The following is a 27,958-nucleotide window of genomic DNA, read 5'->3' on the forward strand; positions in this document are numbered from 1 at the left end:
AGTTAAATTCAATATGCATTTAAAGTTGAACATATCAAACTTGCAGTTTCTGTAGCAACATGCAAATTGAAACACAGCTATCCTTTGAAATTCACACCTATCTGAATTTTGTGATGTAGCTCTTCAACCAATGCTTACAAAAACACATAAATTAGTGGAAAGTGTGAATAAAATGAAGGTAATAGTGGTATTTAGTGCAAAAACAGGGAGATAAAATCCCTCTGCCTGCTCTTTACATAGGATCTTTAAAGAGCAGGCAGAGGAAGTGGTGGCCTTACATTTTTTGGGCCCTGAAGCTTAAAGTGTTAGGGGGGCTCCTTCTCAACCAGCAACATGGGACTCGGCTAGATTGGTAAAGAAAAGGCATTTTATATGCGTTGTATATGTGACATAACACCGTGACACCAGACGGCGCTGTGGAATTTCCCTACCAGATTTCCCTGTATGAGTTTGCAACACGTTTAACTGAATCGCTTCTTTGAGGTGCCTAGATCCAGCCAAGATTTGTTAGCTTCTTCAACTGGATTATTCTACAACACATCACCTCTTTACCTATCTTGCGCTGCAGCATCCTCCTTGCAGCATTTATTGTGTTATCACTGGGTTGAGCACAGATTTCCTTTTGGGGCAAAGTAGGTGTTGAACCATTCCGCCTTCTCTCTGCCATCCACTTGTGGCCCCACTGCTAAGACATACAGCTATGCAATCAGCAACATTGACATTTGTCATGACCCTAACAGGTTACACCCTACCATCCAGATTCAGGAGAAGAGTGAGTGTGAGGAGCCTGCGGCCCTCCCCTGACCGCTGCCTTGCAGGCTGCAACTGATGGGATCTGGAATCCAACAACTTCTGGAGGACCAATAGTATCCCAATAAAGGTCAGGTCTTTACAAAGACCTTCAACTCTCCGCCATTTTCTCCAGAGAGCCTTCCTTTTTCATGACAATTTTCAACAGGAGAAAAATACAAAACATGTCAAGATACAAAAGATTGTTGTTGTTTAGTCATTTAGTCGTGTCCGACTCTTCGTGGACCAGAGCACGCCAAGCACTCCTGTCTTCCACTGCCTCCCGCAGTTTGGTCAGACTCATGCTGGTAGCTTCGAGAACACTGTCCAACCATCTCATCCTCTGTCATCCCCTTCTCCTTGTGCCCTCAATCTTTCCCAACATCAGGGTCTTTTCCAGGGAGTCTTCTCATGAGGTGGCCAAAGTACTGGAGCCTCAGCTGCACAATCTGTCCTTCCAGGGAGCACTCAAGGCTGATTTCCTTAAGAATGGATATGTTTCATCTTCTTGCAGTCCATGGGACTCTCAAGAGTCTCCTCCAGCACCTTAATTCAAAAGCATCAATTCTTCGGCGACCAGCCTTCTTATACGAAAGATAATCATATTTAAAACAAACTCTATCACCTGTTTCTATTGTTAAATGCCAGGCATGAACAGCCAGGAAGGGGGCCGAACTATGTGCTCCACCAGGCACATTCAATACAGAAACATCAAGTTCAAGAGAAGTGTGTGTAAAAGTCACCAGGTAAGATAAATATACAAGTTGCAGCAAATGTGAATTGAGTAGTTCAAGAGTCGAGACATCCAAAAACACCACAGAAGAAGAAATAAGACCTCATTTACATGCACTCAAAGCCATGGCGGAGCCATGTCCTTGTGATGCAAGCCCTCCCCATTCAGGGTGTTGCATGAATGAAACAACCACACCATCAAGGCCAATTTCCTGATAATTTTGCCTTCCCTCTCACCCACACAACAGATAATCCAAAGATGCCCCATTACATAGCAAAGTTAGTGTACAAAGTCACACCCGTGGCCCATCTAATTCAGCACTGCCTACACTGACAGCCATGTTGGCACACCAGGGTAGGTCAGTCTGAGAGCAGTGACCTCACTAGCGCCAAGTCTAGTGTAGCAAAAGCCACCCAATTGTGTTAAGCAGCTCAGAAACAGGTGGATTAGACAAATTAATAAACATGTCTATCAACAGTGAAACATCACAATTGATATGTTATCTCTAGGTTCGAAGGCGGTATGGCTCTGTTCTATCAGTTGCTAGGTAACAAAACGCCAGAGAGGATACTGGGCTCATTTCCTGCTCTTCGGCTTCCTACTCATCTGGCCACTCTGTAAAACAGGATGCTGGACTAGATGGGCCTTCCGTCCAAACTAACAATTGTTGAGTTTAAGGCAAGTGATGCATGACACACATTTATCACTACAGAGCCCCATGTGCTAACAGCCAGCAACTAACTGGCATTCTAGCAGGATGGACTTGCCCCATTTTGTACCACTGGATACTGCTGTACATTAGTGAAAACACACACACCATAAAATATAAATAAATGAAAAGTTACTCTATGCATCTTTAGGAATATGGCACTGACTTGGCACCCAGAAAAACATTCATTTTCTCTCAGGCCTTTGGCTATTTAAACAATCTATGGACTGTGTGGGGAGGGCTATTGTTTTTGTTTGCTACTATGGTATATATTTTTGTTTTTATATTGTAAACCACCCTGTGATTCTTGAATGAAGGGTGGTATAGAAATTTAATAAATAAACAAAAACAACAACAAAACAACAAAATATCTTTTCGTGAAAAAACTATGCAAAATTGATGATTTGATAATTAAAATATCAAAATCTTCAATGCCTTCCCACCCAACACAAAACAATTCAAATAGAATTAGCAATTGTTATATACACATTGCTGTCATTATCAATTATACATCAGGGCTTTTAGACACCCGTCACTATACTTGCAAAATGTCTGTCCAATTATATACATACGGATCTATAAAGTCACAAGACTGCTAGCCTAGAATGTGAAAAAACACTGATCCTATTAGAGAGAAAGTGTGTGTGTGTGTGTGTGTGTGTGTGTGTGTGTGTACACAAGTGCCCTGAAGAGTGTGCTTGGAAAAATATGATAAATGCACTTTGTGGGTGCCAGCATAGTGTATTCAAGTGAAATGAATACAGGATGTAAAAATAAACCTGCTATAAGAATAGATAGCTATTCATAAGACTCTAAAGTTCCTGCCAGTATTCTGGAAGAGTTCCAAGAGCTGTGACAGAAGTATAAGTTTCTCTACATGCCAGAGAATCATTTGCTAGATAGTATTCCACTCAATGTGGAGACAGGGAAAGAACAGACAAGGAAATACAGGGTTTGGGGGCTTTCCTTTGACTCTTATGCCTAATTGGCATCTGCCGGTAACACTGCCACAAAGTCCAACACTAATTGTTATTCTGGCAAAAGTTGCTGGCAGGGCAACAGATCCAGTCTCTGATTGCTTCCTGTGCTCCAACAAATCCTCCAGGTCTCATTACACATGGGCTGCTTTGAACAACAGAACACACCATTTTGCCAATTACTTAGTTCATCATTTTGCCATTTTTATATGATCGACATGTAAGATTAAATTTGCAACTGTGCTTACAGGTTTACAGTATTACAGATGGAAAATAATACACTGTATTCATTCATATATATGTGTGTGTGTTTTGCTAACTGCTGAAAGCACCTTTGTTTCATTGAATGTTGGTACCCTACTTTTCCTTCCGAAAGAAGCTCAAGGTGATTAATAACAACATATAGAAATAAATGAAACAATAAGGGAAACAACAATAAGAAAAAAAGAACCTCAACAGTAAAAATGTTGTAATAATCTGAGGATAAAAGTTCAATAATACCCAAGGTGAGGGGAGGAGGGGCAGTAAAATAAAATATATTAAAGCACTCCCACCATGCTTCACTCCAGCGTTTTCTCTCACCTGTACCGTCTACTTTCCTTAAGCATTTCATGCCCCAAGTTTAATATGGAAGACATTTGGTATATTTGTGTTCCACATGTTATCCCCAAGGATCAGTGTTCTTCCATCACACCAGCACCTGCCCCTGTGAAGGTTCAGAGTAGGTACAAGAAATTCCTTCTTCAGGTGTGAAGATGAGCTAGGAAGAATGGGCAGTGGGGCAGCATAATTTCTACTGCCTTCCAACTTGTGGAAAGTGATACACTGAAGCATTGTTATTTGCTGAGGCTCCCCACACATTTTTGTACCCTGATGTTGCAGGTGTCTAAAATGCAGGGTGACCCTCCATGAATATAAAAGGCTCTGCACTTCAGACTGTCATCTTCCATGGCTTGAAACATAGCTGTCAAGTGTCCCTTATTTGAAGGGACAGTCCCTTATTCCAGCGCCATGTCCCACTGCTGTCCCTTATTGATGGATGTCCCTTAAATGTCCCTTAAAGGATGTCCCTTAAATTTCAAAGGAAGCAGCTCCTCTCCCTCCCTCTCTGCCGGCCAGGGAGGAGGGAGGCTCCAACTGTGTTGCTTGGCTGTGTTGCTCACCCAATAAGAAGTCTAAGAACGACTGGGGGGTGGAGCTTGCATGCCTTGTGTGTGGCTAGTTAATGCAAGCTGAGGGGTTTTTTGAATTCTGGACACCATTTTGTTGCACGTGCTGCTGCAAACGTTGCAGTGCAAAGTCAGGCTGGGGAGCCATCTTAAGTTGAGGCTGCATAGGCCTTGTGGTGCATGTGATTCAGATTCTAGTCAGTTGAACCTCTGGTTACAAAGTTGGTTGGACAGTGTTCTCGAAGCTACCAGCATGAGTTTGACCAGACTGCAGGAGGACAGGAAGACTGGAGTGCCTGGAACAGGTGAGGCTGCAGGTCCCTTATTTTGGCGGCTGGTCCCTTATTTTCAAGGCTGCTGGTCCCTTATTTTCAAATCTGTAAGTTGACAGCTATGGCTTGAAAGGCAATTAAAAGTGCAGCGAGGGGCACTGTACTTCATCCCCCCCTCCATGAGCTTAGCATTGGAAGAGGACGCCCCTAAGAACATGATAGCTCAGCTGATTAGAGCATGGTGCTGTTAATGCCACCATGCAGGTTCGATCCCCATATGAGAAAGCTGCATATTCCTGCATTGCAGGGGGTTAAACTACATGATCCTCAGGGTCCTTTCCAACTCTACAATTCTATGCTTCTATACAAGTTTTGAGACCTATGGTCTATCCACCCAAGGATTTGTCACTGACAGTGATATAGCCAGAGGCTTCCAGATGTTTTTAACTACTATAGTTGCTAAAAGTGTTCCAGAAATGATTACAGTCAACTGGTATTGATCAAAACCTAGTCAACTGGGATTGAACAAAAGCAAATATGGAGTTCAAATAAATCTTCCTTTAAAAAAGTATCTCACTCTCTTTGGCCCATTGTTATATTTCCTATGTAAAGGTAGCTATAAATCCATGTTTAAACAGTCTTTCTCTTCAGCCTCCCTGCTACCACTCAGGTGCAAGGCAGCAAGACATTAAACAAAACGGCAGGACTTTCACAAGCATGTATACATGGGTGCAATAAAAACTGTAATACAGAAATATAAGCTAGAGTTACATATGGGGGTAAATGCTTAGTTCAAACAGAGGAACGTTTTAAAAAAGTTAATAGGGATTAACTGGGATGGCAAACATCCATGAAAACTAAGAATTGGTATTTTTCTCAGCTATCTTCCAAATGTATTAAGTAATCCAGTATTTCCTTCCTGCTAGTTCTTGAATATAGAGAGGGAATTAAGAGTGAATTAAGTGATTTATCCTATTAGCTATTGCATTACATTTTAACTCAACTGCTACGGAAACAAATAACCTTCCTGCTACAATTTTCTATAGGAACAAACTCCAGACAGCCTCTCTTACATTACTAGCTGACGTTAATAGGGCCATCATTCCACCCATTTGCAGTGCAAGACTTTTTATTGCAATAGCCATAACACAGGTCTGGGGTAACCTTGGCCCTCCAGATGTTACAAGTTCCATCATTCCTGATTGCAAGCTATGAGGACCAGGGCTCATGGGAGTTGGAGGATAACAGCACCTCGAGGGCTTTTCGTTTCCCATCTCTGCTGTGAACACAGCAACCGATCCTTCTGGAAAAATTCCATCATCATACAAAATCATAGTCTAGCCTGGATTACAAGCATGACTTGCCTATATAGATCTTTCATTGATTTCAATTCAGGGTGAGTTTATACAAAATTTACCCTAAACTAAAAATAAGCCAATAGTGCTATAGCATTTCGTGCATGAGGACAACTGTCAGAAGCATGTTGTGTTCATTATTTAGGATACAACCCCAAATATAATGCATTTTTGTATGCTGTCTTCATGAATGTGTTATTTTTATGCACACTTTCCTGTAACATATGTATTTTCGTAAACATTTTTCAGTTGGAGAACTACGGAGCAAATTTCAGATAAGTGAAAATTTTGAGGGATGGCTGTGTGCTGGTTTTCATATTGTTTCAGAATCAGCAAATTTGATATATCTGGCTTAAAATGTGAATGAAATTTAATTTCTCCCTCATCCCTACCCAGGAGCACACCCTACTTTTGCCTTAGGAGCAGCTCCACCTGATTCCAAAGCACCAGCTGTGACAATGAAAACTAACACCCATCACAGAAGTAATACCAAGCTCCCTACCTCAGCTACGAGGAAGGTGAAAACTCATGCCATGCCTAGGCAATATAAGGGTGCAGTTAAATTACTTTTCAGTTCCTTTAGCTGGCAGCCAACCCAAGATTTTGGAGTATCCAATGAACACAGCTAGATCAAGAAGGGCTTTCCAAGTTTAAGGTGATAGGGTGGGTAAAGTTAGGTAACAGTAAACGACCCTTGGGCAGTTCAGTCCAGTCAAAGGCCACTATGGGATTGCGGTGCTCATCTCACTTTCAGGCCGAGGGAGCTGGCGTTTGTCCACAGACAGCTTTCCTGGTCCTGTGGCCAGCATGACTAAACCGCTTCTGGCGCAACGGAGCACAGTGATGGAAACCAGAGTGCATGGAAATGCCATTTACCTTCCCGCTGCAGCGTTACCCTATTAATCTACTTGCACAGGCATGCTTTCAAACTGCTAGGTTGACAGCAGCTGGGACAGTGCTGTGGTATACCACTGAGCCCCTTGGGCTTGCCGATCGGAAGGTTGGCGGTTCGAATCCATGTAACAGGATGAGTTCCCATTGCTCCGTCCCAGCTCCTGCCAACCTAGAAGTTTGAAAGCATGCCAGTGCAAGTAGACAAATAGGTACAGCTGTGGTAGGGTGGATGGGTCATTAGACCAAGAACTGACTGACTGAAGCACAATTTAAATACATTTGGAAAGAAGCAGTCTCCACTCCCTCAAGCCCACCCCCAGTCCAGCCAGATCAACAAACTCCCAAAACTGACACAGACGCTGGGCAAATCTGGACACCACTGGACCGGCTGCCTCCTCCATCCAACACTGAGCACAATCTCCAATGCATGCTCAAGTGTGGGGATTTTTGCTTCTCATTTTATCTTTTAGATCATTTACCCAAAGGTTGGTAACTCCAAGTTTCTTAACTTCAAAAAATACAATTGTATTTTAAAGAAAAGAGCTGGTACAACAATGCTTAATGTGATTACTTACGCATTAATAAAGTTTAGCCACTTAAGTATTTTAAAATAATCACAGACAGATAGGTAAGATAGGTATAATTGCGTAGACTCATGACATGTAAAATATTTCTCTACTTACTCCTTTAATAGTTGCACAGTGCCTAAAAATATTCATAAAGGATTAAGACACAGTATATTACCCAGTCAGTAACAATTTTCTCATGTAATTATACATTTCAAGCTGACAACCCATTCCTCAAAACAGAAGTGATGCAAGCATCTTGCAACTAATTCCATTTTAAGGGGGCAGACTAAGTCTGGCAAGGCGCACTTTATCATTGTGTGGTAGTGCAAACTATAAATTTGATGGATTTATTCAGCAACTGAATACTCATTTTCGCAGAGCTTTGCATCTCCATTTTGCGAAGGTGCCAGGTTTACTCCAAGTCTTGAAATAAGATTTATTTTACACAGTCTGCCCTGTAGACTGCAACAACTTGTGCACAGCTATCGTCTTAGAATGTTCAAAATTCCAAAAAAAATCCTGCGATTCAAGTTTACAAAGCACCTGTCCTCTAGCTCCTAATTCAAATAGCTCCATCAGGTGGAAGAGCTAAGACCATAAAGAAAACAGCTAATTTTTCCAGTCAGGTGCAGGTACCAGAAATGTAACACAGAGTATTAGAAAGGAAACCTCGTCACTCGCTGATCACCACCACTAGGGGAGGAACCTCAGGCCCCAGGGCCAAAGGTGCCCCCAAACCTCTCTATGTGGCCCTTGGGACCATACCAGGCCATACCCCTGTCTCAACATCACTCCAATTCCCTAGGCCTGAATGCCTTCCTTTGCCCCCCTCGAGTGCTTATGCCTGAACTGAATGTGCTCTTGATGCTTCCTGCTTGCTTGAATGGAGGATAGAGAAGGGTGTGTTGGCATGTGCAAAACCTAGCCTACTGTACAAATGTAAACTGCATGTTTGTTGTTTGGCCCTTTTGCCGCCAACCCCACCCACCGCTGACTTGTAACCCCCAAACGTTTGCCTAGAGGGGAATGTTGCCTGCAGGCTGAGAAAAGTTGTCTACCCCAAGCTGCAACTATATCTGAACATCTCTGCCTCAAGCTGCTTTAAGTTCAAAGAGGTATCTGTCCAGGAAAAATACTTTGAACCTGGATGTCCACATTCTAAACTCTGTGGGATATTATAAAAATGATGGGCAACACTTAATGCAACAAGTTTTTTAAAAAGAGGGTATGTTTCCTTGGTATTCAGCTGAAAGAACCAAAAATTATTATGTAATGAAAAGTAAAAGGAACCCTGATCATTAGGTTCAGTCGTTGCGGCGCTGGTTGCGGCGCTCATCTCACTTTATTGGTCAAGGGAGCCGGCGTACAGCTCATGTGGTCATGTGGCCAGCATGACTAAGCCGCTTCTGGCGAACCAGAGCAGTGAACGGGAACGCCATTTACCTTCCCGCCAGAGCAGTACCTATTTATCTACTTGCACTTTGACGTGCTATCAAACTGCTAGGTTGGCAGGAGCAGGGACCGAGCAACAGGAGCTCACCCCGTTGCGGGGATTTGAACCGCCAACCTTCTGATCAGCAAGTCTTAGGCTCTGTGGTTTAACCCACAGCGCCACCCGCATCCCCATTATATAATTAGATGATGCAAAAGATATGGTGCCCTAATCAAATTTGTGTGTATATGTGTTGCTACAACTGTGATGAAGTCCACGCTGCATGAGAAAGCGTATGAATCTCCCAAAACATAATGTCAGCTTCTAATAGTTACATTTATTTATTTACTTATTTAGACATTTAGATGCTGCATTTCAAAAAGAAGAGTTCTCAGCTTGCCTACATATGAACTTCCTTTGATTCAGCCCTGTTTCTCATCTATTCCTGGGTGGTCATCAGCGTAGTGGTCTCCTTATAAACTCTGAGGTCCTCATAACCTTTACTGTAATTTTACTGAAAGCACAGAAATTGATTTGACATATTGCGTAAAACACTAATGACCTCTGAGCAAGCTGCAACGTGTTAATTAGGGAGAAGCAGCAATAGCATTTCAGTCAGGTATTTAAGCTTTGCTTCCAAATGTAACAAATTGCTAGAAATGTATCTTTTGTTTGCTTTGTCATGGACACATACAAACAAACATTGTAGTATGAACTATAAATAGTTAAATGGCAGGTGTCAAATGGTTGTGTCTAGAAAGCAATCAAAACGATGCCATTAGAAGCAAAGGCAAACACCAGTCTACATTCTCAGGTTGTTTAGCTTTACAAGATAACCAAGAATATTAATGTCCAGAAAGACTGAGCCTAAATTCAGCTGTGCTGATTATATTTAATATATTACAGAAGTGAACACCATGCAGAACTTTTGCCCCCAAACTGAGGATAACAATTAGGAAAGCAGACAGCTATAAATTGAGGTTGAGATTCCTACTGACACACAACAACTCAGCAGTGTATTGAAATCAATGAGACTAACACATGCAATTAAGTCTTGTTAATTTTAATATGTGTCTGAGTAGGTATGTGAAGGACTAAAAAATAATTATTATTTGTTACATTTAAAAATTAGGCAATAAATTAGATGTATGCAAGAAAAAGTGTACTGGGAGAGTACTTTTGAAGTCCACTACAGTCAACCTATTTGCTATACTGAAATGGTGTCTTTATTAACAGTATTCTCTCAGTTTTTAAAAAACTGCTGTAATTGGACAAGGCAGAAAACTCCTCACTCTAGAACAAAACAAACACATTTTCACATTTATCTCCAAAAGAACTGACACTACTTCAAAGGGATGCTTGCAACCAAGTATCTGCTTAAGGAACATTTTCAAAAATATATTCAGTGCTAACAACTTGCATAGCAAAGCCCCTCCCAATCAGGGATGAAAGATGAAGATGCAGAAAGGAGAAAAGATTGTTTGTCCTGCTTGCGGTCTATTGATCAACTCAGGCACTCTGAGAAAGGGGCTTAGTGACTGATCCCAACTAGCTAAGAAATCAAAGATTTAACACCATTCACTATGTACAATGGAAAAACTGTAAGGGGGAGAGGGTGTTTTTCTAACTGCAATATTTAAATAGCACTAATTGAAAAGCTAATGTTCAGCCAATTCTTTTTAAAAAAAGCATTAGTTGTACTCATTAGCATGTTATGTTCAGTCATTAAATGTCCTATATTTAAATGTAATTTTCATTAAGGATTTTCATGTATTTAACTGTATGAGTATATCATTCTATTTTCCTGTATAAGAGATCCGAACTAAGGCACCAATGCCCACAACCCCAGAAGCATCTTTTGTAAACCACTTTGAGCAGTTGTTTTTTTAAAAAATCCTATCAAGTGGCATATAAATTTTATGAAATAATAAATAAATGCAGCAGAGAAAATGCAGTTACGTAACTGTAGCACATATGAAAATGCTTTGTGAAATTGTAAATGTGCTGTTGCAGACAAATGTCTTCTACGTAAAATGCCAAAATATGGGAATACTTTAAGCATTTGAGGGAAAGTCTTTTTACTGCAATATTTCAAACACAGGCTGAATTGGGACCCAATGCTAAACTTATGCCAGCAGGTACGTCAGGTTTGGTCCTTCCTGGATAGGGATAGCTTGGTTACAGTGGCCCACGCACTGATACCCTCATGATAGGGTTACTGCAATGTGTTCTGTATGGGGGTTGCCCTTACATTTGGTCCTGAAGCTGTAGCTAGTGCAGAATGTGGCAGCATGGGTCGTGGCCAGGATTGCTAGCATGCCAAATTTATGGTGTTACACCAAGTGTATGAAGCCCTATACAACTCTGAACAATATCTGAGACATCATCATACCCAATTTATACCTGTCCATTCATTGCTATCATGTATGGGGGCACATCTTTTGGTTCTGCATGTGCCAGAGGTTCATTCCAAGGCTACTGCTGTGTGGAACACACTACCCACGAAAGTTATTATATAAGCTCCAGCACTGTACACATTTTCCTGGATTCTTCACATCCAATCCTTTACTTGTGGGACAAATTACACCAGTGTTTACATCCGTTTATAATGATGTTGCAGCAGCTTCATTTAAAAAAAAAAAAAATTGCTGCAGGGGTGATTCTGACTATTTTTTGCTGGTAAGCAAAACATTATAATTTTGAAAACTGAAATTAATGTTTTAAAAATTCCTCTTTTTGGCATGCTTTTTTGTGACTTGGGGTGAGCGTATGTTGCATAGTTTTTGAGCCAGAGTTTTAAAATTTAATTTTTGTCAATGCATAGCAGTCATAGCGATTCCAGCTAGGTCAACCATTCTCAGGTGTATGAATAGGAAAGCAAGCATATTCTAAGGGAAAGTAGGCTTTTGGCTACTTTTTTGGCCCTTTTATTTCCAGGGAGTAAACTGAAAGGGTGAAATTCCCTCATGTCTGCTCCCACTGAGTGATCCCTCCTCCCAGCAGAAACCCAGAGTGATGTATTCCCAAGCTTTGGTCATGGAGATGGAGTGACATAATAGCCTCCATTTAACAGCAAAAGTGGCTCTTTTCTATGTGGCAAGAAAAATCTTCTACTTGACAACTGAGAGTATGGATATTATTTTGAAAAGTCAGGCATAGACATTATGCTTGTTAACTAGTATTCCTTGCAAAGTATTATATTTCTTAAACACGGCTGGAGGTATATAATGAAGGGGGATTATACTTTTTTTGTTTATACTGTTGTGCCAGCCTCCAGGATTTCTTCCCTTATAAGGCAGAGTTTCTACAGTCTGATCCTACATTGGAAACTATTTTCATTGTTTAAAATACATTTATTTCAACACACTTCACAACTTTTTAAAGCAAGTAAAACAGAGAGATATATCAAAATGCTTAACTGCATAGATCCTTTTTCCAAGATGAGAAGATCACCACAGGTGGTTTTCCTTCCCCTAATATGTATGCTGAACAGCAGCATAAAAACCTAATTTCTACAAAACCCTGTTAATTGACAGAGGTAATACAGCAATAGCAAGTCTAATCTGTACACAAGGGGGGGGGGACACCTTACTATTAGATTTTAGTGCAGTCTTTTCAATTCATGGCAAACATCAATATAACCATAAAGCAAATTTTAAAACACAGACTATATATTGAATATTATTTATATCCTGCTTTCACTCTGAAAGAAGATCAGAAGCATACACTAGAAACAATTTTAAAAAGCAACAGATAAAAAACCAGAAGTGAGTTAAGACATAATATCCAGCCTCTCTGACTGCAATATTTTAAACTGCAATAAATAGAGAATGTAATATTTTAAGATACTCCCACTGGATAACTGTGTTTGCTGATCACCAGCTTTCTCAATCAATTTTAGTGTATTATGAATATTCTGCCACCCTGGTCCAGGGAACCTTAAGTAAAACAGAAAGTTGCAGGTAGCACATACTTCTGAACTTGGTGACATTGACTGTGCCTCAGAAGTTTGTGCACAGCTTATACCGTATTTTCCCCCCATAGGGCACACTGGCCCATAGGGTGCACCTAGTTTTTGGGGGGCGGGGAAATAAAGAAGAAAAAAAATATTTCCCCCCCAGGCACGGGGCTGGGGGGGGGGAAGCCCGAGCTTCCTCCGACCCCAGCCCTCAGAACAGGCTGCTCTCTCCGCAAGCCGTGGGAGCGGCTACCCGCAAGCCCGGGCGCGACTGCTCAGTGCGCCCAGGCTTCGGGATGCAGGCAGCTTTCCGCAAGCTGTGGGAGCCCGGCGGGTGGGAGCCCGGCTCTCCGCATGCTGTGGGAGCCAAGGCTTGCGGATAGCTTCCTGAAGCCTGGAGAGCGAGAGGGGTCGGTGCGTACCGACCCCTCTCGCTCTCCAGGCTTCAGCGAAAGCCTGCATTCGCCCCATAGGACGCACACACACTTCCCCTTCATTTTTGGAGGGGGAAAAGTGCGTCCTATAGGGCGAAAAATACGGTAAGTGGGATGTGCCTAGAGATCAGCTGGGGTTTTTTGTGCTCCTAGTATTATATATAAAAACAATTTTCTGTATATGATGTGCATCCCCTGTGTACAAGTTGATATAGTTGATACATTAAGTAAATGTAAAGGGACCCCTGACCATTAGGTCCAGTCGGGGCCGACTCTGGGGTTGCGGCGCTCATATCGCTTTATTGGCCGAGAGAGCCGGCATACAGCTTCCGGGTCATGCGGCCAGCATGACTAAGCCGCTTCTGGCGAACCAGAGCAGCACACGGAAACGGCGTTTACCTTCCCGCCACAGCGGTACCTATTTATCTACTTGCACTTTGACGTGCTTTCAAACTGCTAGGTTGGTAGGAGCAGGGACCGAGCAACGGGAACTCACTCCGTCACGGAGATTCAAACTGCTGACCTTCTGATCGGCAAGTCCTAGGCTCTGTGGTTTAACCCACAGTGCCACCCGCATCCCAGTTGATATATTAGCTAATACTTTATTTGACACTGCTTTGGGGTTTGTAAATGTGAATATACATACTTCTAACCAGAACTGCATACTATTATCCAACTGTTAGTAGTGACATTACTGCATACTTTGAGCAACAAGAAACCATAGCTATGGCCAGGCTTCCTTAACCTCGGCCCTCCAGATGTTTTGAGACTACAGTTCCCAGCATCCCTGACCACTGGTCCTGCTAGCTAGGGATCATGGGAGTTGTAGGCCAAAAACATCTGGAGGGCTGAGGTTGAAGAAGCCTGGCTAAAGCTATAGTCCTTGGTTTGGAGTATTCCATGTGCACCAAGTGGCCTAACTTCCCAGGGAAATCAATTTGATATGTATTTCTTTTATTACATTAGTTACTACAGTTATATTCCATGATGTGCCTATCTATCCACTCGCAAAACACACACAACAGTTGGTTGCAAGAGTACGTACAACATATTCTCTTGCATAGTAAAGATAGCATTAGCTTAGCTAAATTCAGAACTACATTCCTTGTGTTAACCAAGTAACAGTGCAATCCAATACATGCCATACTCAGAAGCAAGTCTCAATAGGGCTTACTCTGAGGCAAGTGAATATAGGACTGAAGCCTAAATATGTGTGTTTGTCAGTTGCATGCAGTTACAGAAGGACTGAATATGTTTTTTCTTTCAGTCCATTTTGTTCCAATTGGCTCAGGTTCAATGTTTTTCCACTGGTAGAGACAAAGAGCAGACAAGGGTCATTTGCACTGTCACAGCTTTGTCTATTGCTTACTATATTGGCTTCATTCAAAAAAAGAAGATCCTTCGAGCTGTAAGACTGCCAAGGGTGCAAATGTACCCAGCAGAGGTATGGCTCAGAGAATTATTACTCAAACAAGAGAACTCTTATTCCTTGAAATCCAATACAAGAGAATCTCAAGGAAGCAATATCTCAAAGTAATATAATCTGGACAGGATTTCCCCTCCTACTCCCATTTTATGCATTTGTCTATTTCAGGTATCCCCAAATTCGGCCCTCCAGATGTTTTGGGACTACAGTTTCCATCATCCCTGACCATTGGTCCTGTTAGCTAGAGATGATGGGAGTTGTAGTCCCAAAACATCTGGAGGGCCGAGTTTGGGGATGCCTGGTCTATTTTAATAGATTTGTTTTCCACAACTTCAACAGCTCCCATTATATTAACAAATTGAATGAGCAAATAACATTCCTGCATCCCGTTATTAGTCAGGAAATAAAGAGAAATATGGTGTGTGGGGTGGGGAAACCAAATGCGCTGTTCTTAAATTACAGGTGTTTGCCTTCTAAAACAACAGAAACAACAGCATAAAGATAGAAGAGAGTGCATCTACTCCAGCACTTGCCACAAAGAGCATTCATCTGCATATTAATTACCATACACTCTTAGTGCCCAGAATTCACCCAGAGTAATTCCAGAGTTCAGAACTGTCACTAGTACAGTCCTACTTGAGATTGTAGCTCTATCCACCTGGTCATTCACTCACACAATTACAGACCACATGGAGAGACTAGTGGTCAGTGAAAAGCAAACTTAGCCACATGCCCAGGTTTAGATGCTAAGCCCAACCTTATCTTATCTCAGAAGCAAAAAATGGATTGAGGAGGAACAAAGGGGTTGCAAGCTCTGTGGTAGCCCGTATGTTTGCACAGACACAGTAAGCCATAGTTTGGCTTACCGAGTCATGTAAACAAGGCAAATCTTTAACACTTACGCACTACATAAACACTAAAAAGTATTATTCATTATAAATTTTTAAGTTACTGGATTAAAGCATCTCTGCCTTACTCATCCCACATCTGCACCATTATAACACCTGCTACACAAGCCATTACTAACAAGCTGCTGTCTAGGAGTGGGGGAGAAGCCCTCTCCAGCCCAGGAGATAACAATTTATGATAGAAGACAAATACAGACAGCTGAATCTAGCATGAAGCAGCTCTGAAGTGACAACCCAGACCAGTAAAAAATATAAAGGTTTATTTAAAATAAGGCAAACTTCTCAGTTACACAAACTTTTAGCTGAGAATATAAAACCAAGAAAAGTTAATGTCTACATTCTAATTACCCGTTAATACATACAAAAGAAGCAGGATTAGAAGACATTCTTGGAACCCCCAACTGGATTCAAAACTAACCTTTCGGAGGAGCATGACATACTTATGTTGAGAGGAATAGCTGAACTAATAGGGTCTTTTTGCCAAACTGTAAAAGTCTGGTGGCCAGCCAACTCAATCACACCAAGAACCTAACTAACAGCACCTGGGCTTTGCTGATTAATCAAATCAGCACAAGGTTAATTGCACCTGACCAAAGTAAATCCTTGACAGCTACTGCTTCTAGTCTACCTGGGATCTTGGGCTTCACCAAATGAAATGAAACTTCTCAAACTTCTCTGTTCTGCAATATTCCTGTTCCTGCATTAACCATGAGTCAGAATTATACACCTGTGCAGTGCTGAAATATGGAGTTATTTGTTACATTCTCTGGAGTAGGAAAAGAGTGTGCATAAAGACAACATCTACTAGCCACCCATAAAGGATCACGAACGCTTGCATCTAGCATTGATATGTTCACACTCATGTCACATGCGTTCCTCCAGCTTTCAAAACCAGTGCCACAGATTATCACCTTCTACCGACTTCAGTATCACCTTATCACTTATATTCACAGGCCTCAAACTCATTAAGGGATTTCTGCTAAACACATATGATTTCGTTCCAGACAATCCCAGCTGTTAGCCACTCAAACCTGGTACTTGGAACCCTGGAATACTGTGTCATATGACATTAATCAATGCTAGAGCCAAACAATTTAACTATGTCCCTGGTACACTTTCACTAGGTTCACATATGTATAATTGAGAATATAATCTGATTTAACAACATTTTGCATATATACCTATCATTTTAAATTACATATCTATTAATACCTCTGGGCTGACTTTCAAACTCATTAGTAAACAGCATACATTTTCTTAATTATCTTCTTCTGAAGGGTTATTCAGTTCTTTACATCTCAGCTACATGTTCAGAAAGCCTCCATGAAACTTGACAGCTAAAGCATACATTTAAGTGTATGGAGCAGGTATCATATTTTGTTCTCTCTCTGTACAACATCCGGCGGAATGCAGTCTCCATCCAGATGCATTGTAAATTGTGACACAATAATAACACCTTTGCCTGTGGATGTAAACAGCCATAAAACTAGAGATAAAGAAGGTCAATCTACTTGCACAAGGAACATAAGTGTATTACAACTTGTTAGTTTACTTTTGAGCTTTAGGAATATAATACTAGATGATGTGATAAAGCCAGCTGTCTGTACGCTCCAAAACTATCAAGATCTAGTATAAAAGTTAGCCTGAATAATGGGCATTTTTGAAACTTGGAATCTTATTACAAATTTCTTATGAAACAACACAATCCTGTGCATTTTTATGTGGAAATGTCCCTACCAATTTGCTCTCTGGGAAGTGTTTTCACACAACTGCAGCCTAAATTATCAAAGGAACCGTCTGATTTGCAAGAGTAGTAATTATAGTCTATTATTTTCTTTATCATTTAAATAGCCAGAAATTGTAGATATGTGTCTAGCAGAAGTATTTGTTTTTTAGAATGCTAATTTAAGGTTGCAATTTTATAAAATTTTATGGAAGTCTGGGAGCAAAATGAAGGCACAAAAGTAATCACATAGACTGCCTTCATGCTCCATTACTGTTCCAACCAACAGTGAGCTTTGAGTTACTACTAAAGTATATGCTCTAACATGTTCCATATTTTCCACACTGTTTTTAAATTCCTCCCTTTCCCCCTTTTAATTCTTCTTTTCTAGTGTTAAAGGGCATGCATTTAGCAGGTTTCTGTTTGATTTATTCTTTAAGAACATATACCTTGAGAGCACTATATAAATATTTAGCAATCACACAGCCTAGGACTTCAGAGCATTCTCCCTGCATAGGCAGAACAAAGAATGCAGGGAAATTTATGGTGCAAAGAAACAGGCATTGGTTTATGGCACGCACAAAAACAGTTATACCAACCAATAAATGATTAGGGATAGATGTTTGGGTTCTTGTGCAAGGGCTAGTGTTATGCAAATTTACCTGTCACTATGGCAATGATACAGGTTAGATACACCTGGAAAATATTTAAAATTGAGGATGCCAGGGCGTCTGACCACAAGCTTTGTATGCAAAAGGTATCTGGTTCAATTCTTGGCAATTTCATGTAGGGGTGGAATTAATGGGGACATGGTGCCATTCAGTATAGCAGACAATTGAGTGCTAGATGGACCAAATGGTTGCTCTTGGTGCAGGGCAACTTCCAATGTTCCTAAACAGCCCCTGTTTTGAACAACTGATATATACACCATTTTAAAAAAAATTATTATTATTTTTAATTTGTCACATAAGTCGCATGAAAGTAGCCTGTGCTCCAGGTTTTAAACTATAGGGAAAGTACTTGCAAAAGAAACATAAAATGCACAACATAATTTGCAGTTATCCTTTACCACCCCCCCACCTAACCAACTGTACAACCCACATTATGAGAATCATTTGTAGCAGGGCAGGTGAACCTCTGACACTCCAGATGTTGTTCAACTCAAACTCCCACCAACCCAAGCCAGCATGGCCAATGATTGGGGGTGATGAGAGCTGTACCCCCAAAACATCACGTGAAGGTAAGAGACAGAAGTACAAACAGGGGGATCCTGCCACATATTCCAGGTCCCTAACCTGCAGTATGAAGCCAAAGTTAATGGCAATCCCATGCACACTTACTTAGGAGGAAGCACCACTATTCACAGGGGAACTTGCTTATAAAAAAACATGCATTGTTTTGGGTTAATAAAAATACACAGAATACATGGTATGCATTCTATGTTAATCATACTCAGAGTAGATCCATTAAAATTAATGCACATGACTAACTCAAGACCATTAATATCAGTACGTCTATTCTGAGTAAACCTTAACTGGACCCCCTTCTCCTTTTCTGGCAAAACTACACCTAAAACTGTTGTCAAATTCCCAATAGAAAGTGTATAACTGATTCCAATATTCCTGTGTTGATTTTAGAGTATACTTCAGCAAGAATTTTTTTTATCTTACCACTGTCTTCAACAGAGAAGTAGAACATGTCACTAGTTGCATTGTCACTTTCCTTCAAGACATAGCAGATCTTCATGTCATCAATATCAGCTAACAGGATAAGAAAAAAGCCACGTAAGTAACTGAATCACTACAGTGCTGACACCAAAGACTTCTCAGTAGTTTGAACTTCTAAAAGGAATATGCCTGCAAACTGCAAATGTTCTTTGAAGACTTTATGTTTTATTTTGGATACATAATATCCCCCTCTTCAATACAAAATACAACACAAAAAATATATGCAAGCAACAATTCGCAAATCAAACCAAAACAAATTTAAAAACAAAACTGTAAGTGCTGAATACGGGTATTTTTGTTTTTGCTAAAGGCTGAAACATGAAGAGAAACTTAAAAGTTACTTTTAAAAAGTGATCTTAAAACTCAAGTCCATGACTTGAGCCACTGTCTTGAGCAATTCTGTTTTTCAAAGAGCTGTTTAGATTACAATTCCAGGATTCACTACCTTCCCTGAATGCAATCTACCTGGGATTTTACGATTGTGACCCACATCCACTTAAATTGCATCTTAAATTGATGCCCAGGAACCAAAGGACTGTGTAAGGCACACCCAATGGCATTTCCTTTCCTCTGAACACCAGGCAACCACCACACAAGGAGCCTTGTGTACTCTGGATGTTTAGCACTACAACTCTCATTTGTCCCATCCACAACAGCCTTGCTGGCTGATGCTGATGGGAGTTGTAGTCCAAAGCCTCCAGAGGGCACCGGGTTGGGGAAGGCTGATGCACAGAAACAGCCTCTTAAAGTTCCATCCTATGCCACAAGGTTGCTGCTCAAGAAACCTATGCTCTTTGGGCACAGAGCTACCTGGGTGGCTCTTTGGGTGCTGTTATTTTTGCGTGTCCATACAGTGCCTATATAGCCAATAGGTTGTATATAGCTACTACACAACTTGTTGGCATCCAGACTTATGTTATCATAGTGCTACAGGGAGGGAAGAAGCCACAAATAATATTTAGCACTGTAATTGCTCAAAGCACTTCACAAAGTCAGTAATGCAGACCCTATTACCCCCACCCCTTGCTGGTTGAGGACTGAAGCTAAGAGCAGATTCACGCTGTACGTTTAAGGCAAATTCAACACACATTTAAAGCACATGACTGTTCCCAAAGAATCCTGGGAAGTGGAGTTTACGGGTATACTGGGAATTTTAGGTCTGTGAGGGGGAAACTAGTTGCCGCAACTCTTAAGAAAAGGTCATGTGCTTTAAACATGCATTGAATGTACTTTAAATGTATGCTGTGGCTCTGCTCTTTAACAAAATACTTGTCATTTTGCAAATACACCTATATATGCCACTAATCAAATACCATCTATCCCAGAATGGATTAAAATCTGTGTGCCTTTTACAATGGAAGTGGTTTATTGACTAGAATCTGTAAATAATGCAAGATCTTAAAGCAAGCAATAATCTTAAAAGCTACAGCTATTTACATGAAATTAACATCCCAAAGAAACAAATAAGTAATGAGGAACTAAGTTAGCACTAACCTTGAGTAAAGGCTTTAATACTTTCATTTCCTAGGCCAGTATGAATGAGAAGTCCATGCTTTGGCCCATCTGTGATTTTGTATTTCAGCAATTTGTGTGAGCTGTCTCTGTCTTCTGCCTTCAGGGATTTGCTGGTGATCAAGAAGCCAAGGTGCCCAGTTGGAATATTTCTCAGAGTTGAGGCACCCTTATTCACTACTATCTGTGGCACCCCATTATCCAGGGAATTGATTTGGATCTTCATCGTCTGCGGGTGACGTGTTTCAACGATGGTGTCAGGAAAAACATAGAAGTCTGAGTGGGTCCCATCAGTAACAGTAAAAGAGAAGCTATCGTGAGTTGTTTCTGTGCCATCGTGTCTATAGTTGATCAAGTTCTCATTTAAGTCTTGTTTAGTGAAGCTGGTCACAGGGTAGCTATTGTTGTAAATAATCTGACCATGTACAGGGACTTGGGTAATTATGAAACGAAGTAGATGGTCAGGTGTGTCCCGATCATCTACATTAAGCTCAAATGGGGTGATCAGTTTGGTTTCTCCTTCCTGAATGTTCAGGTCATGGACAGTTAAAACTGGCTTCTTATTGTCCACATCAGTAATGGAGACTCTGAAAGTGCGGAAGACCGGATTATAGCCATCTGTCACTTCAAACTCAAAACTATCCATCTTCACCTCATCCTCTGCAGTGTGGATGTAATAAATCTTGTTTCCAGCTAGCTGGAGCTGAGTGAAGGTAGTGACAGGAACACCAGGGCTGTCAGAGTTCTCCAGATGACCTCTGCTTGGGGCACGGGTGATACTGAATTGGAGATGCTCATCAGGGCTGTTAATGTCGCTTGTGCTGAGGAGGTCAGTAGTGAGTGTCACCTTCCCACCTTCTTTCAGAGTCACTCCTTTATTGATCACCTCAGGGAAGACCATATCAATACTACTGATGGTAATGTAGAAATATCTGTCTATCAAAGGATTTATGCCATCAGTGACATCAAACTTAACTAAGTCCCGGACTCCTTGTTGGCCAGTGTGAATATACTGAATACAACCTTGGTCTATGTCATCTTGTGTGAAATTCATGCCCAGTGTAATGTTGCCTAACACCTCTCCTTCTTTGCTCAAGCGCTGCAGAAGGCCATGCCTGGGTACTAAGCGAATAACATATGTAAGCGTCTTGTCCTCTGAATCTATATCAGTTGCCTTGAGGTCCCGATTAGTGATAACTTTGGACTCACCAATCTCCACTTCTAGCCCATCATTGATAGACATCCTAGGTGTCTCATCATCCACTAAGATGACCATAATTAACACTTCCTGCTCCACAGTGTGTAGGCCATCAGTCAGTTGGATTTTGAAAGTGTCCTCTTTAGTCTCCGAGTCATCATGCTCGTACACAATGCTGGATGCCTCCCGGATTTCTTCCAGAGTGAAATTGTGTACAAACACAGTACCAGTGGTTAGCTGGTTAACAATCTGCCCATGCTTAGGAGGAACAGTTATAAAGAAGCGCAACTCATCTGGAGGGATATCACCATCAGCACCATTCAGAATGGGAGTGTCAATCACCAAGCTCATCCCTTCCAGCACCACAAACTCACGTACAAACAGTTCAGGCTTCTCATCATTAGCTGGGATAATGACAATGGGAAAGAACTGGTGTGGTGAGAAGTTGATACCATCAGAGCAATGGAAAGTGAATCTGTCTTCCAGTGGTTCTACCCCTTTATGAATGCTCTGCACATAGTTGATGTGCCCAAGACGAACATCCTTGATGGAAAAAGCACTAATGGGAGTCCCAGCCCTGGATTTTTCAGACCCAAGGGCTGGAGAGATATTCTCCAGGTACCCAGAAGTGGTTTGTATTAGAATGGTACACAGAATGTCATCTCCAGGGGTGTCTACATCTGCCACATCCAGCAGCTGCAAGCTTAAAACATTTTTTCCTCCCTCATAAACAGTGAATGGTTCTTCCCCCACCATAACCTCAGGAGCAATGCTGTCCACTGGCAAAATAGTCACATTAACACGCACTCCTTCCACTGTGCTGCCTCCCACCACCCACTCACTGGAGAGGTCCGAAATAGTAAGATTAAAAGTGTCAGACCGCTTTTTCATACCAATCTCCCCACCAGTGTGAGCATAGACTACTGTCCCACTTATGAGGTCCTGCTGGGTGAATCTCTTAGAGGGCACCCCATCCACTAAAATATCGCCTAGTTTGGGGGGATCCTCCACAATAAATGTTAAGGCCAGTTCATCAGTGTCCTCATCTGTCCCCTGGATAAGAGAAGTAGTAATTTCAGTGGCACTATTTTCCAGCACATCAATAAAGGCCCCCAAAAGACCATTACTACCAGGGAGAGTGATGCTAGGACGCTCATCATCCACAGGCTGAACAGCTATCTTAACAGTGATTGGCACTTGATGGACCCCATCACTCACTTCCAACTGGAAGGAATCACTTGTATGCTCATCACCACTATGCTGGTAGGATATGCGACCATTAGCAATGTCATCTAACAGAAATGATTCACCCTGTACCATCAACCCCTCCTCCAGGTAGCGCAGGTGGCCATGCTGAGGTGCCTCAGTTAAGGTGAAGACAATCCTGTCAGTGTCTGTATCCTTATCAGTGGCATCTAGCTGACTGCTGGTGACAAGAAAGCTGCCCCCCTCAGACACAGTGAAGCCAGCGTTGGTGATTTGAGGGGGCTGGTTGTCCACTGGTTGCAGGAATAGCGTGAAGGTGCCTGGCACAGAATTACCTGCCGTGTCTTCTACACTGTAAGTGAACTGCACCACTCTTGGGGTGATCCCAAGTTCCTGGGCTGGTGGCTTATATGCCACCTTGTGGTGATTTATTTGTGCTTGAGTGAAATGTGTAATGGACATTAGAGGGTTGTCAGTCAACACAATTTCTCCAGCCAGTACGGGGTGGTTTTCGTCAGTGTCAGTTGGTGGTGTGAGCAAAATGTATCTCAGCTCCCTGTCATCTGCGTCCAAATCGGTGTATCGCAGGTAGCGCTTTCGGAAATGGGTCACCTGATATTCAAGTACAGTCATCTGCAAGGTGGTTCCTGGATACAATTCTGGGGGCAGGTTGTCTACTGGTTGAATCTTGATGATGAACACCTGCTCATCAGATTGATTTGGGGGGTCATTATCATCCTGGAGATAGAATGTAAACTGGTCCATCACTAGGTTGGTGTTATGAGGCCCTGTGTGTCTGTAGAACAGCTTTCCATCCAAGATGTCCTGTTGCAGCCATTCAGTCACCTTCTTCTCATACACACCTTCACTCGCCACAAAGTGCCAGGAGGATGTCCCACTATGATCTCCCACCACATCCTCCTCCTTTTCATAAGAAACTGGAATCTCTGCCTGACGCAGCAGAAGCTCACCAAGACGTTGACGGGTGGATGTATCTGGAGATCCTTCAATCTCCTTAAGTACAAATCGAATGGTCGAGTCTTCAGAGTCTATGTCAGTAGCACTGAGGACAAAGGGAGAGATCTGGACCACCTGGTGCTCACTTAGGACCAAGCCAGTGTTAGCATTGAGGATGGGCGGCTGGTCATCATCTGGGGCAATAGTGATTGGATAAAGAAACTCCACCTGGTGTCGTCCATCCCCCATACGGAATACAATGTTATCACTGTAGCTGTGCTCATTGCCATCATGCTGGTAGATCACCTGACCAGCCGCCAACTCTGCTGCAGTAAAAAACTGGCGGCCAGGTGGCACGCCCAAAACCCTGAGTTCACCATGTTTCAGCCCTCTTGTAACCCATACCTTCACCTCATCCAGGTTGTCCTCGTCACTGATTTCAAGATTGTCAGAAAGTGGCCTTGACTGGCCTTCAAAAAGCATCATCTGAGGCCCAGCAACTCGGTTAAAGACAGCCACTGGGGCCAACGTGTTCATAGGCTTCACCACCACCATGAAGGCAAACGGCTCTGAGGAGGCACCCTCAGGGTCCAACACCTCCATCTCCAGCTGGAAGAGACGCTCATGGTCAGAGTCCACTGTGGGGGGCTGGTAGGCGATCTTCAGCTCCCTCACTTCTTGCTGGGTGAAGGAAGTGAGTGGCCGGCTGGGGTCGTCGGTGCTGATCAAGTAACCCCGCAAGCGGGGGTCGTCGCTCGCTCCCCTGTCCAGCCCACCTGCACTGGGCCAGGGCGAGGTGAGGTTGAAGAGCAGGAGGTCGGATGGGCTCTCCAAGTCCTCCGCAGCCAACATGTCGGGGGTGATGGCCGTGAGCACAAACTGGTCCACCTCCATCATGAGCAAGGCCACAAAGCTGGGCTTGGGCGGGGTGTTCTCGGCGCCTTTCCGGATGCGAACCACCACCTGGAAATACTCCACTTCGCCGGGGCTCTCCACGGCGTCGTCGCCGCCGCCGTCCTGCTGCAGCAGCTCCACCCGCATGGGGATGTAGTCGCGGTTGGGCGACGGCGTGGTGGCCGTGTGCTCGTAGCGGATCCCGTCGTCGAGGAAGCGGCCGCACTCGTTGCTGTAGCCCGCCGGCAGGGGGCGGCCGCGCGAGTCCACGAGGCGCCCGTAGGCGGGCAGGTGGCTGCCGCTGCCCGCGGGGAAAGGCAGCGTGGTGAGGCGGCAGCGGCCAGCGGGCTCCCCGGGCTGGGCGAAGGCCAGCACTTTGGCGTCGAGCGGCGGGCTGAGGCCGCGCAGCTTCTCCACGGTGAGCGGCAGGTTGCGGCTGAGCAGGCGCAGCTGCTGCGAGAGCACCTCGGCCTCCAGCGTGAAGGGCGCGACGAGGGTGCGGCTGGGAGAGTCGTAGCGCAGCTGCAGGCTGAGGCGGTCGCGGCCGGGGCTGCGTGAGCCGTAGTGCGTGTACCTCACCTCGCCGGGGCCGAAGGCGCACGGGAAGCGCTTGGGGGAGAGCGCGCCGGGGCGGTGAGGCGCCGGCGGAGGCCCGCTCTCCAGCACCGTCAGCACGCACTTGTCGCCGGGCTGCACGCGGAGGACCAAGTCCCGGGCCGGGTCCAGCCACACGGAGCGCCCGAAAGGCACGCGCAGACCCCGGTTGGCCACCAGGATGGCGGAGGCGCCGTCGAGCGCGCGCGGGTCTGCCTCGGCCGCCAGCAGGAGAAGCGACGGCTCGACCGGCTCGGGCTGCCGCTGCGCGTGTCCGGGCGCCGCCAGGCTGTAGAGCGACAGCAGGAGCAGGAGCGCCCCGAGCTGCCTCGTCGCTCCGGCCATTGCGCCTCCTCGGCGGCGGCGGCGGCTGCTGCTGCTGGGGCCCCTCGCGCCGGAGTTTCGGCGGGCTTTGGGACCCGGCGGGGCGGCGGGCTTGTGGCGTGTGAGGCAGGCAAGGTGCACGACCCCCGGCTCCTTCGCGCTGCTGGGAGCGGGGCGCTCTGGGCTCGGCCTCTGCCCGCCGCAGGTACTAAAGGGAAGGCGAAGAGGGGGTGGGAGCTGGCAGCTCCTCGCGCCGCCCAGGAACACCCTCGCCCCCCTCCGCGGCCCACCCAGGAACCAAGGGCTCGCTCGCTCGCTCGCCTGCAGCCGAAAGCGGCGAGAGAGTAAGCCAGCCCCCGAAAAGAGGGAGAGGGACTCTTCCCCCCTCCGGCTCCGGTTGCTGCCAGGCTCGCTCCCTGCGCGGGAGGGACGCGCTCGGGGTTCCGCTGGCGACTTTCAACGAGGAGAAGAGCTTTCCTCGCCGGGCACGGAACTCGGTGTGCAGAAATCAGTGGCTCCGGGGCATAACTTTCTTCCTCCCTCCCCCGCGCTGTTGCGTTGGTTCTACGGGTAGGATAGGAAGAGTGTTGTTTTTCGCTGGGTTCCTGCCACTGGGTGTACCCAGATTCTTCTTAAAAGTGAAGTACAGCAAGGGAGTCCTTCTAAGCCAAAAGGGGAAAGCGCCTTCTGAGAAAGCCACAAAGGAATTAAGGCTGCAACCCTCACTTTGGGGGAAGTATGGTTGGACTTAGCATGGCTTACCTACGAGAGGACATGCATAGGATTTTGCTGCAAGTGAAGCCTCATAGCTCTCTGCTCAGATAAATTAACCAGTTTCCTTCTCCAAAGAGAAAACTTGGGACTTTTGGTAGCTTCACATTTGCACAGCTGTAACTATTTTAAAACAAATACATGTATATAACATGTGCTGTTCTCTTGAGTGCCAGCTTGATGTTCTTTGGGACTGCAGTTCTGTGCACACTGATATAGGAGCAAGTGGTACTGAACTCGGGCTTATCTACAGGTAAACATGCACAGAATCAGAGCGCATGACACTTTCTTGCCTATCATAGAAGATGATAGCTATAACTCATTTTAGTTGCTCCCAAATTGCTGGAAACCTGAACGACACTCAAGTCAAAAGCAGGGCTGCATTTAACATAAAAATAGCCTCAAGACTTTGTATTTAGTAGAAATTCACACAGGCATACAACCCTGAGATTTTGCTCTCCCTTTGTACCCTTGGCTTTGCAGTTTTGTTGGACTCATCTGCAACAGCTTGCTGCTTTTCAGCTCACCACTTTTCCTCCACTGCCTTTAGCTCTAAATGGAGTGGTTGCTGCTTACGCCCCCAAACACTGAACATGCCAGGTGTGGGGGTGGCGCTTCATTAATCATTCCCTCTGCATGATGAGAGCTTTCCACCATATTAAAAATGGGGAGCTCACATGCAACGTTTAGTGACATCCACAGTGTGCTCATGAACACTGGGTGGGGAAAATAACATTTGGGGTGGAAACACCAAGAATAAACATATTGGAACCTAAACCATTATTGCCATTTCAAATTCATAAAACACAAACATTCTAAAAGCCTATGCCTGCAATTCAAACTTACGACTTGGATGAACTGAATAATTCCCATTGAACACAGGAACTCTTTTCTGACTAAACATGCATAGGACCAGCCTGCCATTCTGTGGAGGCTTGAGAGTGAATCCAATTGAACACCATCAAGCCTGACTTCCTAATAGACTTAGGCAGGATTCAGACTGTAAATGTATTTGTGTGTGTGGTGCTTGTTCCATTGATCATTTGCATTTCTCGAGGCAGTTGGCCTAGGCAATTTAAAATGTGCAGCTGATTTATGTCTCATTTTCAGATTATCATGCACAGCACCAGTTATGATGTCTAATACATTTTGTCATATGCCGCATTTTTAAAACTTATTCTCTCAAATGAACTTTCAAAGCATAGCACATTTTATGCTAAGAGCTCTCTCCAAAGCACTGTTGCTTCTGGTTCTTATACAGTGGTACCTCGGGTTACATACCCTTCAGGTTACATACGCTTCAGGTTACACACTCCACTAACCCAGAAATAGTGCTTGAGGTTAAGAACTTTGCTTCAGGATAAGAACAGAAATTGGGCTCCGGCGGCGTGGCAGCAGCAGGAGGCCCCATTAGCTAAAGTGGTGCT

General features: G+C 43.8%; 1 protein-coding gene across 2 annotated transcripts in view; it reads right to left on the reverse strand.

Moving 5' to 3' along the window:
* Positions 1-27,783, reverse strand: part of FREM3 (FRAS1 related extracellular matrix 3) — an 85,503-nt gene extending 57,720 nt beyond the window's left edge. For both annotated transcript variants that reach the window (XR_013842110.1, XM_079989469.1), the window contains exons 1-2: positions 20,570-27,783; positions 19,019-19,108 (exon numbers count right to left, since the gene is read on the reverse strand). Coding sequence is in view for 1 of the 2 variants with exons in the window: in XM_079989469.1 (XP_079845595.1) it covers positions 19,019-19,108; positions 20,570-25,781 (5,302 nt within the window). In the remaining variant the exon portion in view is untranslated. The remainder of the gene's footprint in view (positions 1-19,018; positions 19,109-20,569) is intronic.
* Between the last annotated feature and the right edge of the window lie 175 nt (positions 27,784-27,958).

The sequence above is a fragment of the Podarcis cretensis genome, assembly GCF_951804945.1.
Source record: "Podarcis cretensis genome assembly, chromosome: 9".
Taxonomy (NCBI): Eukaryota; Metazoa; Chordata; class Lepidosauria; order Squamata; family Lacertidae; genus Podarcis; species Podarcis cretensis.